The sequence below is a fragment of the Eufriesea mexicana genome, unplaced genomic scaffold, assembly GCF_001483705.2.
Source record: "Eufriesea mexicana isolate 0111107269 unplaced genomic scaffold, ASM148370v2 scaffold3377, whole genome shotgun sequence".
Taxonomy (NCBI): domain Eukaryota; kingdom Metazoa; phylum Arthropoda; class Insecta; order Hymenoptera; family Apidae; genus Eufriesea; species Eufriesea mexicana.
This window is the reverse complement of record NW_016911411.1, coordinates 781768-795198: the sequence shown is the minus strand read 5'-3', so window position 1 is coordinate 795198 and position 13431 is coordinate 781768. Positions and strand designations below refer to the sequence as shown.

Genomic DNA, 13431 nt, shown 5'->3' with positions numbered 1-13431 from the left:
TTTGTTCTTTTGTTCTAATGTACTTCTGTAATCATTAAAATTATCCTTAATTCTGATCATGATATTAATAAAATACAGAAAGTGGTAAAGTCATCAAGAAAGATAAAGAACAAGATGAAAAGAAAAGGAATTAAAATAAAAATGGTAATTCTCATTTCTCACGTGATTATACAATATTATACAAGATTAACGAAACGAAGAATGCAAAATCTGAAAGTCGAAATAAAAATGGCAACTTTTATACTGCTCCACGGTTACCAAAATTACCCTCCGCTCCGCCCACGCCGTAGATAAAACAGAAAGGAAAACACCTGGCTAAAACGGAACCGCGAACCAAAAAAGAAAGTAAAATAAAAGAAGCCAAGCCCAAAAACGTTAATCTCCACTTCCCCGACGTCATTCAACACCCACTAGTCCCGCCAAAACTAAATCTGCACAGTTCCGAAAAACTGCAAAAATAAAGCGAATAAATACTAGAAACTCCCTAGTATAGGGGAGCTTTTACCGAGAAAAATAACAAAGCAAATCCGAATCGAGGAGAGTGAAAACAACGTCGAATAACAAAGGTCCATACTTCGGGGAAGAAAGATATAAATTCGTCGGTTGTGTTGGCTGAAGGCAGGACTTCGATATCCCGGGTATCCCCGTTATCGCGATCCTCTCCCAGAGCAATTACCGAGAAAAGAGCAACGAGGCCCGGGCATCCTGGCTCACCGGCGACCACGGCTTCCGGCCGTGGGTGTGTAAGTCCACCGCCGAAATGGTTTCGTTTCCGGTGCAGTCCTCCGGCGTTTCGCGTGAATCGATACGGCGAGCAGATAAGCCGAGGCGGGTAAGTCGAAGGGTCGCATTCGCGGGCGCAGGCCACCCCCGCGTGTCGTTCCGTTATCTGACGCTTAATTACAGTCCAGCGAACTGTCGTTCCGCCCCTTCGACCGGCTTAAATTCGGGGCTCGCGTTCAACCACCGAAGGGCGACCACGGGTTTGTAAAAATAGACGGCTGCGTTATCCGCCGCTTTGGGGTGGAAGTGGATGGTATAGATGAGAGGTTAGGGTGTGTAATTACATTTCAAATTATTATGTGCGGATTTCTTTGTGGATTTATTCAAATTGTCGCGTATGGTGCTGGATGCTATAGATGAGAGAGGTTAGGTTCTATAATTATATTTTAATTTATCGCGTGCGCTTTTATTCCACGATTGATTAAAATTTTTACCCTGTATGTGAGAGAGGGTTGTATAATTATATTTAAAATTATTACATGAGAGTTTACTTGTGAATTTATTAAAATTGTTATTGTGCATATGGGAGAGGGTAGGTTGTATAATTAATATTTCAAATTATTATATGTGGATTTAGTTGTAGATTTATTAAAATTGTTACTGTGTGTGTGGGAGAGGGTAAGTTGTATAATTATATTTAAAATTATTATATACAAATTTATTTGTGAATTTATTAAAATTGTTACTGTGCATATGGGAGAGGGTAGGTTATATAATTATATTTAAAATTATTATATACAGATTCATTTGTGAATTTATTAAAATTGTTACTGTGCATATGGGAGAGGGCAGGTTGCATAATTATGTTTAAAATTAGTATATGAGGATTTACTTGTAGATTTATTAAAATTGTTACTGTGTGTGTGAGAGAGGGTAGGTTGTATAATTATATTTAAAATTATTATATACAGATTTATTTGCGAATTTATTAAAATTATTACTGTGCATGTGGGAGAGGGTGGGTTGTATAATTATGTTTAAAATTCTTATATGTAGATTTACTTGTGGATTTATTAAAATTATTATTGTATATATGGAAATGAATGGTCTAAGTGGTAGGGGTTGGAATGTATGGTTATATTTAAAATTATTGGATATGGATTTATGAAATTGCTTCAATAAAGTGGTTTAATAATTTTGCAATTTGGGGTAGTTTGAATTTTTTTAGATTATGGAGGGCTGCGTTATAATTGTGGAGAGTTTGTTTGGAGTTGAAGAGGTTTACTTTTGCATAAATTTAAATAATACTTTTACCAAAGGATCAGTAATCTAAAAAATGTGAATATATAGGAATATGCTAAAAGATAATCTTATATAAAATCTTAGATAAAAGAAATTAAATTAAATCTCCAAATATTTCGAATAAAACTAAAAACCTCTAATATTGACGAAATTAAATCATGCAGCTAAAAAATTTGAAAAATGACTGATCATAATATTAAATACAACGCGTTCTCTTCAAAAACTGATAGGAAAAGGGAGAAAGATGAAACACCACCCAGCAGGATGCACCTGCATTATTACAAAACCAATTAATCAATATACCATGGCTAACATTTCCAAAGGAAGGACACATTAAAGTAATGAAGAATATTTCGCGGCAACGTTAATTACGTTATTAACTTTTTAATTCCTTATATTAAATACACGGTAACTAATACATTAATTAAATACCCGCCGGAAATACAGCGTTCTCTGTCCGTCCTAAATGCAGTCACGAGTCATGGAACTTCCAGGGCAAAAATTTCTATTCATTCTCTTCCCTTGCGAGGACCCGTTTTCCACGAGTTTTCGTTCCTTTTATTAATAAAAGAAGAAAACGTAATACTTCTTACGTCTCGTCGGTCTCGCTGGGTCTGGCCAACGTGAAATCCAGGATCTCGTCGGACGTCAGAAATCGAACGTCACTGTCCTCTGAAAGAGCTGACCCGTTCGTTCCACGTTTGTACGTCTTCCTTCGTCTTAGGATGATGATCACGATCATCAACGAGATCGACAGCCAGACCACTACACCCACCACCACACCGATGATCCCTAACATGCTGAAATTCGTCGCGGCACGATGTACCTGCTCTGGATCTTGCCTTCTCGCGTCTAAATCTGCGGAAAACAGAGACCCACATTTTCTTAGCTTCTAGATTGCCTTCTGAAGAGACCCAAGAAAGTTTTCGATTTTAATTAGGATTTTTTCGGGTAAAATTTGTGTCGGATCGAAGAGTAAGTTTGTTATTATCGTTTGTTAAAATTTGCCATTTTCTTGGTATTCGATCTTCATTTTGAACCTTGTCAAACCTCGACAAACCATTCGAGATGGAATAAAGCTGCAATGTGTACTCAAATATGGTATACAAAAGTAATTATAACGATAATTCGAGTAGTTTCTCATTTTTCCCATCTCAAACCGAGTCGAACATCATCAAACCGGTTGAAAAATATTATCAATACTGAAATTATCAACCTATCATGTGTGATCAAATATTATACACAGAGAAAATAAGAATAATTAAGATAGTTTCCTATTTTTCCCATTTGAGACATCGTCAAACCTCGTCAAACCTCGTCAAACCTCGTCAAACCTCTACAAACTTATCCAAAAAGATTAGTAATTTAACCGGATCTACAATGTGTATCCAAATATAGCATTCACAGGCTATAATAAATAAACTAGTATAATAAAAATACGTATATACAATATCGAAATTAATTCCTCCAAAAGCAGCTGCACGTTTCAACAACCACGAGGAACAAACGAGTCACTTGGACCCGGTGGTACCGGTATCAAACAACCCGAGAAGTATACACACGATAACCACCCCGTGTCCAAACACACGCAAGGCCAACTACCCTAGCAAAACTACCCTAACGTAATCCAACCGAGGCATAATCTAAATTCCAAACGCCACCTCTGTCAGCTCCGGTTCCCTAGCTTCCACCTCTCTCTCTCTCTCTTTCTCTCCTGAAAGTTCATTGAAATTCCCAAGACTCGACACAAAGGGGGCACATTCCTCCATCAGACGCCCGTTCAAACTTTCATAATCAAACGAGAACAAGAATTCGTGTTACCAGGTTTCTCGTCCACCGGAGCGTATCTCGTAGTGAGACTGGTCGGTCGAACAAATGGCGTCTCCTTTGTCTGAGTAGTTCTCGTAGTGGCGACAGTCGTTGTGATACGTTTAGTACTCTTGGTCGGTTTCTCGACCTTCTTTCTGGTCGTATTCGGCGTCGGTTTCACCGTTGTGGTCGTCCACGGCCTCGACGTGACAGGGTCGATATCGTCCTTCGGATTCATCGAGAAACCAGTTCTGACCGTGCCCATTTCGGTCACCGCGTCCTTCCTAGTTGGCGCCACCGTAGCTGGCCCCTCGTGATTGGCGGTCGTCCCTTGCTCGGTGGTCACGGTCATTCCCTCGGTGTACCCTGCGAATTAAAGGGCTCGAGATAATTAGGATAAACATCGAGGGTCGCGTTAATTGCGATCCTGGACCGATTCCTTGGATTCGAGGGAACGTTTCTTTTTAATTAGTCACCTTCTCACAATCGATGCTATTCTTGGAATGGATCTTCATCGCAGTTAATTGAATAATTTGCTCATGAAAGGTATTTCGTTGGAGTTTAATTCTATGTTTAGAATGGCGACTGAAGTGGCTTATGTGGCGGTAAGAAGAAAGGTGGAGTACGTAACGAAACAAAAATATTGTTTGCAATGTGTGTTAAACCTTTGCATTTCACTGTGGAGTCCCATTACAGAGACATTGGTAGCCTGTAATTTCTTGGTTGATTTTATCTTTACAGATGAAGATGAAAGAGTAACTAAAACTGAACTAAAAGTGTCTTTTTGGAAGAAAATTTTCTAAGAAAGCTTCTAAGTTTCAGTGATTTGACCTAAACATCGATAACTTATTCTAAGCTCAGTGATTAGGTCAAGAATTTTCAACCAACGTGTTGCAATAATTTTTACGTTTATCGTGTAATCCTTTCTTGGTTTACCAAATTAAAAAATTGTAAAAATTCTAATCTGCTTCGAAATTTTAATTAATTTGTACGTACCCTAAAATAAAATGAATTAAAAATCCCTGCATCGTGTTACTAGTAATAATCTAACTATTTATATGAATATTAATCAACTTAATTGCTGATTTTAAATAATTTTTATTTCATTTTAAAGGCACGGTGAGGAGATAAATTAAGAATCCGAGGAAATAAAATTCTGAAAGTTGCATCAGTCTAATGTACTCACCCAGAACGCAGTATTCCGCATAATCCGGACAGCAGATGGAGTGTTCGCTGCAATCGAGGGTGCAGAAGCAAATGTCGGTTTGCGTGGGCGGCATCGAACTTGTAAAATTGTATGTCACACTATTTTTACATCTTCCACGGCAACTTTGCTGCGCGTTCACCTCTTCGATTTGATCTAGAAACCATTCGTTTCAAACGAAGATATAAATCTTATACCCATAGAAGAAACGGAGAATTATTCTTTCGAAATTCCCCGACTATTAATTGCTAAAATACAGCCTAACTGTACGCCATATAATAACTTCTGCTAGACCAGTTGTCCAATATATTTTCTCTTTTATATTTGAGTTTAGAATTTGCCTTATGTAATATGTTCAATTAATATACAAATATTATATTAAATTTCCGATATTTCAAGAAGCTCCTGCTTTTCTCGTTTAAAATATAAATTTTCAATTTCAATTCAATGTTAGGGAAATGAAAAATGGAGAATGTATATCAGTAAAGAGATTAGTACGACATTTAAAAAATTATACTTATAATATTGGTTGAGAGTATCATCAATCGAGGATATTTGATAGACAGGAGCTTCGAAATCAGTCATTTCGAAATTGAAATGTAATTTCGAATATGAGAGTGTAGTAAACACGCCTATTAGCGACGCATGAAATACAGATTAATTGCTAATTACGTTATGTTAATATGCTATTAAATGGTAATATCGAATTATACGATAATTGGATTATTAAATCGATAAGCGAAACGTAGGAGAAAATGTTTGATCGCGATGAAAAATTATTACTGACTAGAGAAGGAATCATGGCTGACTTACATCGGCTTAAATCATGCCACGTTAAGGCCATGATTTCTTCCACACGCGTGCGAATCATGAATCCACGAGTGTTTTTAGATATTCCATTCATTTATATTATATACACGCGTTATCCAGTTTATGTGGTAATTCAGCTGCATTGCTGTGAGTGTAAATTTAATTGATTATGCTCATTGAGTTGATTATATTACTGCGACGAAATACGAAAGAACATTTTATATCGAAGCTATTGATTTTAGTATCTATATCTGTTAAACATTTTTATTTCTCTCGACAAGTACCATCAGCCTTTACCCCATTGGCTTTCTTTTCACTTTTAATGTATAAAAACGTAGATATATTTTTCTATGATAATTTAATACCAGTATAAGAACAAAGATAATATAATTTCTCAAGAGAACACGAAAAATTAATCAAATTATGAATAAAATATTTCAAAAAGATTAAGTTTCTTCGCTTCCACACATTTTTGATGGATATTTTTATTCTTCAAAATTCTAAGATCCAGAAATATACTGTTTAATATTAAAATTTAATAAATATATATACTTGATTATAATTTAATAGAAATAGGTCATTAATAACAAAAAAGTATGAAAATTCGGTGAAAGTTATTATTACGAACAGCTTTTGAAAAGTGTGTAAACTGTATGTTCAAATACTGTTGCAACTGTCTCGCATTGTAATCGTCTGCACTATAACCTCTGACATAAAACTGTCCAGTATTTTAAAACCGCTAAAGTGCTTTCAGACATTAAAAGTGAAAGAGATCTCCAATAAACCTTCACGCCGGGGCCAGTGCAACAAATACCGCAGGCAAAGCCATCTTAAAAAAAAAATAATCGAAAATCGATATCAGACGTTCGTTTAGAAACAATTATTAAACTCTGTCCGCGCTGTAAAACGATTTATCTACCTGCATTCTTAATAAGCCGAACGTTGGCACTCCATTGTGCGTTAGTTCCGAAACTTACCACGCGGCGCGCCGTTGTTTCCGCGTTCGAGCGGCCATTGTTGGCCGTTTTAATTAAAAGATAACTCTCGAAGACGAACGAGCAACGAATGAACGTAGCTCGGACGTCTCTTTCGCTCTAAGAAGAAGAACCATTTGCACGAATTACCTTCGTCGCCTTCGGTCACCCCCTCGTTCTCCGTCTTGTTCACACTTCGACACTTGCTGCCCTGCAAGATGGCCACGTCGTCAATGGCGATATCGCTCACGTAGCTGCTGCCTCGTACACCCTCGATTATGATCTGGAGACAAATAAGAAAGCTTATAGGGATAAGGACGAAATTCGTCAGCGTTTTACGTTTGCTTTATACGTCTTACCTGGAAACTTCTGTTGGACTTTGGAAGATTGAAAATGCCGTGCAGCCATTGGTTCCCTTGGTCACCCTCCTCGTTGAACATCAATCTAGGAACGAGATCGTTATCCTTCTTGAAGTAGACGTTCAGAGCACCCACCGTGGCGCCGAACATGTGGTACCTGAAAATTTATTTCTCGTGTTAGACAAGATGGTGAAAGAACGGTATAACCGATCGGGAATTTCGAGATAAGTAAATATATTGAGCACATAAACGACGTGGAATGGACGATAACTCGAGACAAACTATCTAGTTTAACTTAATTTAATTAATTCCCTCGTTAATCTTTTTCCCTGAATTTTCAGCTAATTTTGTATTGCAAAATTAAATACGGGCAGAAGATAATTCATAAATAACTCAAAATTAATTCCGATGAAATAATTCACGAACACCCAATCGGGTTTATCTATTTGCAGCACGTGAGATCGTTTATTCAAATAACGATCGAGGACACGGTCGTCCTCTGATCCAGCAATCACGTGACCTGTAACAACGTCCAACGCAGCAATTACCCGTGGAAACGCGTGATTTTGTTCGAATAACGCGTCGGATCCGTGTGATTATTCGTCACCTTTGGTCGATAAATACTCTTTCGCACGAGTGCACCCGATGGGACTGCAATTTTTATTTATTTTCAGACACGTCTCGTAAAACGGAAAACAGGAAGGATGCTCAAAACACGAACGCTACAAAAATAGAAACGTTCGTTTAATCCAGGATTGCGTTTTTAGTCGGGACTCGGCGAAACGGTCGAAAAACTTTCCGAAGCAGCTTCGACTTGCATTTCCGGCGTTTCTAGAGGAAATCTCCGAGTTGCTTTACCAGAACGAGAAACAACCACCATCCGTGTACGACGCGTTGTACATGGGTGAGATGAGTCTCGCTGTGTCGTTCACCAGCCGACCGGAAGCCTCGATGTACATGTAGTAACCTGGAACACAGAGGATTGAATAATCGAACGTCAGGTTTGAAAATTTTCTAGTTTCTTCAAAAAGAAATTTTTGACAATGTTAATACACGTATATGAAAAGCTGAGAAAATTTACTTATTTCTCTACCCCTCGATTTTTGTCAAATCTTTTGGTTGAATGTTTGCAAAATTTCTCATCGAATATTTGCGAATTTTTTGATTGAATATATGCAAATTTCTAAATAATCGCTTAAAATATTTAAATTATTGCATTTTCAATAAAATTCCTGATTCTAGGACAAAGCATTGACAACTAATTTTTTAATAAAATTTGTAATAATAATGTAACAATTAGAAGCATGAAAATTGTACTCTGGTTATAAAGAAAATTATATTCTACGATTATATTAAATATTTTATAGTATAATTATATCAAATTGCATTCTGAAAATAATTCAGAGTCTTCGCCTAACTTAATTGACTTCTCCTCGTTAATAACTATAGTAAGAAGCTATACTCGGTTGCGAAACTGCAATTTGATATTGAAAATTAGAATAAAAGTTTGCCTAATTAAATTTCAGGTTAAAAATTCATCGGACAAAGAAGCACATAAAGAACCCGAATATGGACGATAATAATTCCTCAATTTTGTACTTTGCTGAAAAATGTCGATTTTATTTATTGCGTAACTGGTTAAATTATTGTTTCAGCTTGTGGGAATAAAATTTCACGCGAAAGTGAAGATATTACCGTCGTTTCCTGGCCCCAGGGTGTGATCGTGAGTTGGACCAGTGCCTATGTGGAAACTTGGGGTCTCGAAGTTCTGTCGTCGCCAATCGAAATCATGGCGAGGATCCTGCTCCCACCAGCAGAGATCCGGTTTCTCGAAATTACATTGCGTCGGAGCTGCCGCAGTGGTATCTAATTAACAATAAAATTCTATAATTCCATCTGAACGATTCTGCAAGACCCGAATGATTCAATTCTCTAACGAATATACAAAGGAATATATTCCCGAACTAATTTTAACTAATTTTTTCCTTTCCTTATTTTCCTAAATTCGTTTCATTAATATATTCAAAATTCCAATACGTCGTCCATAATTTTCCTATAAACTCATTTATATTCCCCACCCTGTATTCCAGTATCTCGAAAACCTGATTCACGTTCTTAGCTTCCTTTCTCTCCGTCCAGATTGTTCTAAATGATCACATACTAATTTTCTATAATATTTAAAGCAAGGCTTTATTTATTACAGTAGATTCGAAAAATCAGTGAATCGGGAAAAATAATTGAATAACGATATGAACGGATATTCAAAAATAGAATAAAAATAATAAAAATGGAAGGAAATCAAAATAGAATAAATGGAATAAAAATAATAAAAGTAGTATGAAATCAAAATAGAATAAATAGAATAAAAATAATAAAAATAGTATGAAATCAAAATAGAATAAATAGAATAAAAATAATAAAAATAGTATGAAATCAAAATAGAATAAATAGAATAAAAATAATAAATAACAAATTAAAAGACTGAAAGATGACACGAGTATTTTCTTTTCAGTTTTTGTTATATAAATGTGGATTGTTTCTAGAGAACATTCGCCATTTGTTTCAACGGCAATTCGTTCAAAATGACGGACTGGACAGGTGGCGCCTCTGGTCAGATATCTCCCCGGTTAACAGATCAAGCGATGCGATTCAACAGGTTTGAAGACCACAGGGGAAAACCGTGATAACTGTCGCACTCTATTGTAGAAGAGTAGTTTTAAAATTCAACGTGCTGTCGACTAATCCCATGACACCGAAACTTCGTATTTTCATTTGCTCTCCAGATTGAATACGCGTCTCTTTTATGCTGTTGAATATTTTACTAATATTTATCGTCGTAAAATTATTTATATCGTTGAAAACCTTTCGCAAAATTTAATTTCTTTTTGCTTTAATTACTGTGGAACATAAAAATCCAAAAATACATAATAACATTGTTCAATACACGTGATAACATAAATTTTAGTATAAAGGAACCTAGAGTCCTTGGAGTCTTTTGAAATAGAAAATGTTAGCCTTGTGAAAGTAGAGTGTTAAAATTTAGTATACCGATCTGTATTCAGTATCATAAGACACTGATACAGTGTCAGTACCTTTGTTCTATTTTAGACAGGAATATACATATACTCAATTAACGGTATATGAAAAAAAAAATATATATATATATATATTACCACGACAGTGAGGTGTTGTGCCATTCCACTGTCTTCCATCGCAGAAGATTTCAGACGGACCAACTAAAGTGTATCCAGGCTCACAAAAATACAAGAGTATCGCACCGTTGTACTTGGGCGCCATTACGGCGTGCTCTGGCATAGGTGGCTCGTGACATTCCGTATCTGTTGCAACAGGGCAAATTACAAAATCATTAATAACACGTACAAATACCTGGAAACGAAAAGGTCGAAAGATTCGTTCGTGAGAAAATTGCGATCTCTTATCTCCTTGATGCGCAGTTACGACCGAACGGTCGCTATCTTAATTCTGCTGGACCAAATTGAAATATAAATATCCTATCTAATATTTCGTTTATTTTAGTCCTATTACTACCGATATCAAATTAAATACTAGAATTTTAAATTTCTTCTTTTCCTCGTTACTTTAATTCTTCCAAGCTTACGTATTTTGATACCTTTTGTTAAACTATCGTGAGGTGCATGAGTTCTAATTTGTGCAGAACCTGGTAAAATATAAAACAAAAGGAACTATTTATTTCTCGATTTCTTTTAATCACTTTAAATCGTCATTTCTCTACATCTTTATATCAGCTTCGCGTGATTCGACGGAACAATGTATCGAATAATAATATTAAAAAGAATTCGAAAATTATTTTCTTCCAGGTAAATTATTAAAAAAGAAAAATTATTAACAATTAATAATACGATTTTCTTCCAGATAATAAGAACCAAGCTCGAATACACAGAACACATACATCTCCCTCTATAGCGATATTACAATATGAAATCTAATAAAAAGCACACGAACTCATCCTCGACCTTGCAATAATCTTTTACCATAATCCAAAACTACGATTTCATCACTAAAACTACCAATCTGTAAAATACACCCGAATACACCATATCTACACGAGCAATAATAATTAATTTTTATCAAATTTTTCCATTATTAAAAATCAAATCTAATTCTCCCCACAGGAGCGACTGTACGTTTCCAGTGTACGTTTCCATAAAATGGAAGAACGAGAAGCGTGAAACCAATCGTGTGGACCAGTTTGGTAGTTCTAGCGTGAACGGAGATCCGGCGTTAATAGTTTTATCAAATACGATTAGGAAGCTGTGCTTACTGACGCATACGGGCGTAGGCGTATCCCATTGGCCTCGAATACAAGTGGAATACTTGTTACCTACGAGGGTGAAGCCATCCTGACAAGTGAATCTGATGATTCTTCCTCCTGCTCGCACTCGAACTTTCCCGTTCATCGGCCTCACCACGGGGCATCTGCTTACGGCTTCGGAATCAGAAAACGAAATTACTCCGATTGCCCGTGCAAATCTGTCCCGCGTGGCAAAATCGAATTTCGCGGGCACGACGCGTTCCGCCATGACAGCCGGGAGAAGAAGAAGCGGTCATTGATGACCGAATCGAATCGAGTTTCGATTCGAGAATCGCTACCAAAGATGGCAGAAAATTGACGAAGAGAGAGAAACACCGAAAAACTGGAAATTAAATTTCCTCGACTCTCTCGCTCTCTCTGCAATTTCAAATTCGTAATTTTCCCGCCATTTTCGTCGCGGAATTTATTTCGTCTAAATAAAGATGGAAGGTAGGAAGGAAGAGACCGGAGTGTGGTTGAGCGTTTGATAGAGCGGAAGTGGGATTAAAGGCGAGATAAAGAAACGTTGGATCTTTCGTCTTTCTCGTTACCGAGCTAAATGGGAATCGAAGAGATATCGAGAGATATGGAGGATCCTTGATTCGTTTCCCGCTTCGATACACGAATGATTCAACGTTGGTCTTTCCTGGCAACAATGACTACCCGATAAACGCTGCACGTAATTTTCGACGTTACACAAAGGCGGATCGAGATCGATAAGTCGGGTGAAATTGGATTTTAATTCAACGGGGAAACCTCTTCGTTCTCTCGCCGAAGAAATTGCACTCTGAAAGCGAAAGTACTCCCTTACGCTTGGAAGCTAATCTTCCTTTCCTTTAATCCCCCTTTTGATCATTTTTTTTTTTTTTAATCGGAGGAGGAGAATGGAAACGAGGTGGAAAAGGTGTAATCGAGTTCCTTGGTTCACGTAAATAATTATAACGCGATGTTCCACTGGATAAAGCTGCTCTTCGTTGAAGAATTGAAAAATTAAAATTAAAATTATTTTCCAATCGAGCGAGTCATTTGCCACCGTTGATTAAACGAATCGAGAAATAGAATGGGAAATAAAATATTTGTCAAACCAGTGGAACGATGATGGATCTTCGAGCAAGCAGATGAAATATTGCAGGATGCCAATTTCTACTTTTCCTTCTCCATTTAGGCAACGAGAAGATCGAAACACTTTTAGTTACCGCAAAAAACATAGCTCTCTTCTCCTTTGCTGAGAGAGTGGGATTTTACAGGAATTGCGAAACCCAATGAAACGTCACTTACACTTCATATAGCAAACAGCGTGCTGCGCGAAGAAGAGCAGAAGAAGAAACGGCGTGGTCGAGGAGATCTTCATCCTGAGAACGTTTGCTCCTCGTGGAAGCTGATGGCCGTACTCATAACTTCAGAACCGAATCTGAGAGAGGTGCTCGTCCTGCCGCTCGCAAACCGCGTTTATTCGCTCGATTAAATTCCCGTGCACATGTCGGAAGAAGCACCACAGGTGAAGAGAAGATGTCGAATGGCGCGGACGAAGATCGTGGAAAATACTGAGAATGGTCAGACGACACGCACCGGACAGGGAATAAAAAGTAAAATCGGCTGCCGATCGTTCCGCATCTATGAATGGAATAGGGGTGCCACGTTTCGAAGTTATTCCACTCCGAATGGAAGGCGGGATAACTTCCGTCGAGTTGCTGCCTTGATAGTGTTCTATCTGCTTCCGGCCGTTATCATACATCGAACATTGCCAGGCCTTGAAGAGAGTTCCTACAAATTGCATTTTGCGCCTGAGATAAATAAATTCCATCAGAGAGAAACACTGACCGCCTCCGATTAGATCACGTCCTGGCGCCAGGATTCTTTTTTCCTTTTCTTTTATGTCAGTACCATGGCTGGAACCCTGGCACAAGGGTATCCCTG

The 13431-nt window shown here is 37.4% G+C and overlaps 1 protein-coding gene across 1 annotated transcript; it reads right to left on the bottom strand.

Annotated features, from left to right (window-relative positions):
• Nucleotides 1-2384: 2384 nt before the first annotated feature.
• On the bottom strand, nt 2385-13155 carry LOC108550895 (MAM and LDL-receptor class A domain-containing protein 2). The gene is made up of 10 exons (XM_017904794.1): nt 12793-13155; nt 11485-11649; nt 10355-10519; nt 8877-9047; nt 8040-8148; nt 7182-7338; nt 6973-7105; nt 5021-5194; nt 3847-4200; nt 2385-2883 (listed from the first exon to the last, which is right to left on the bottom strand). The coding sequence occupies exons 1-10, from the start codon at nt 12863-12865 to the stop codon at nt 2615-2617; spliced, it is 1770 nt and encodes a 589-aa protein (XP_017760283.1). The 5' UTR covers nt 12866-13155; the 3' UTR covers nt 2385-2614.
• Nucleotides 13156-13431: the final 276 nt, after the last annotated feature.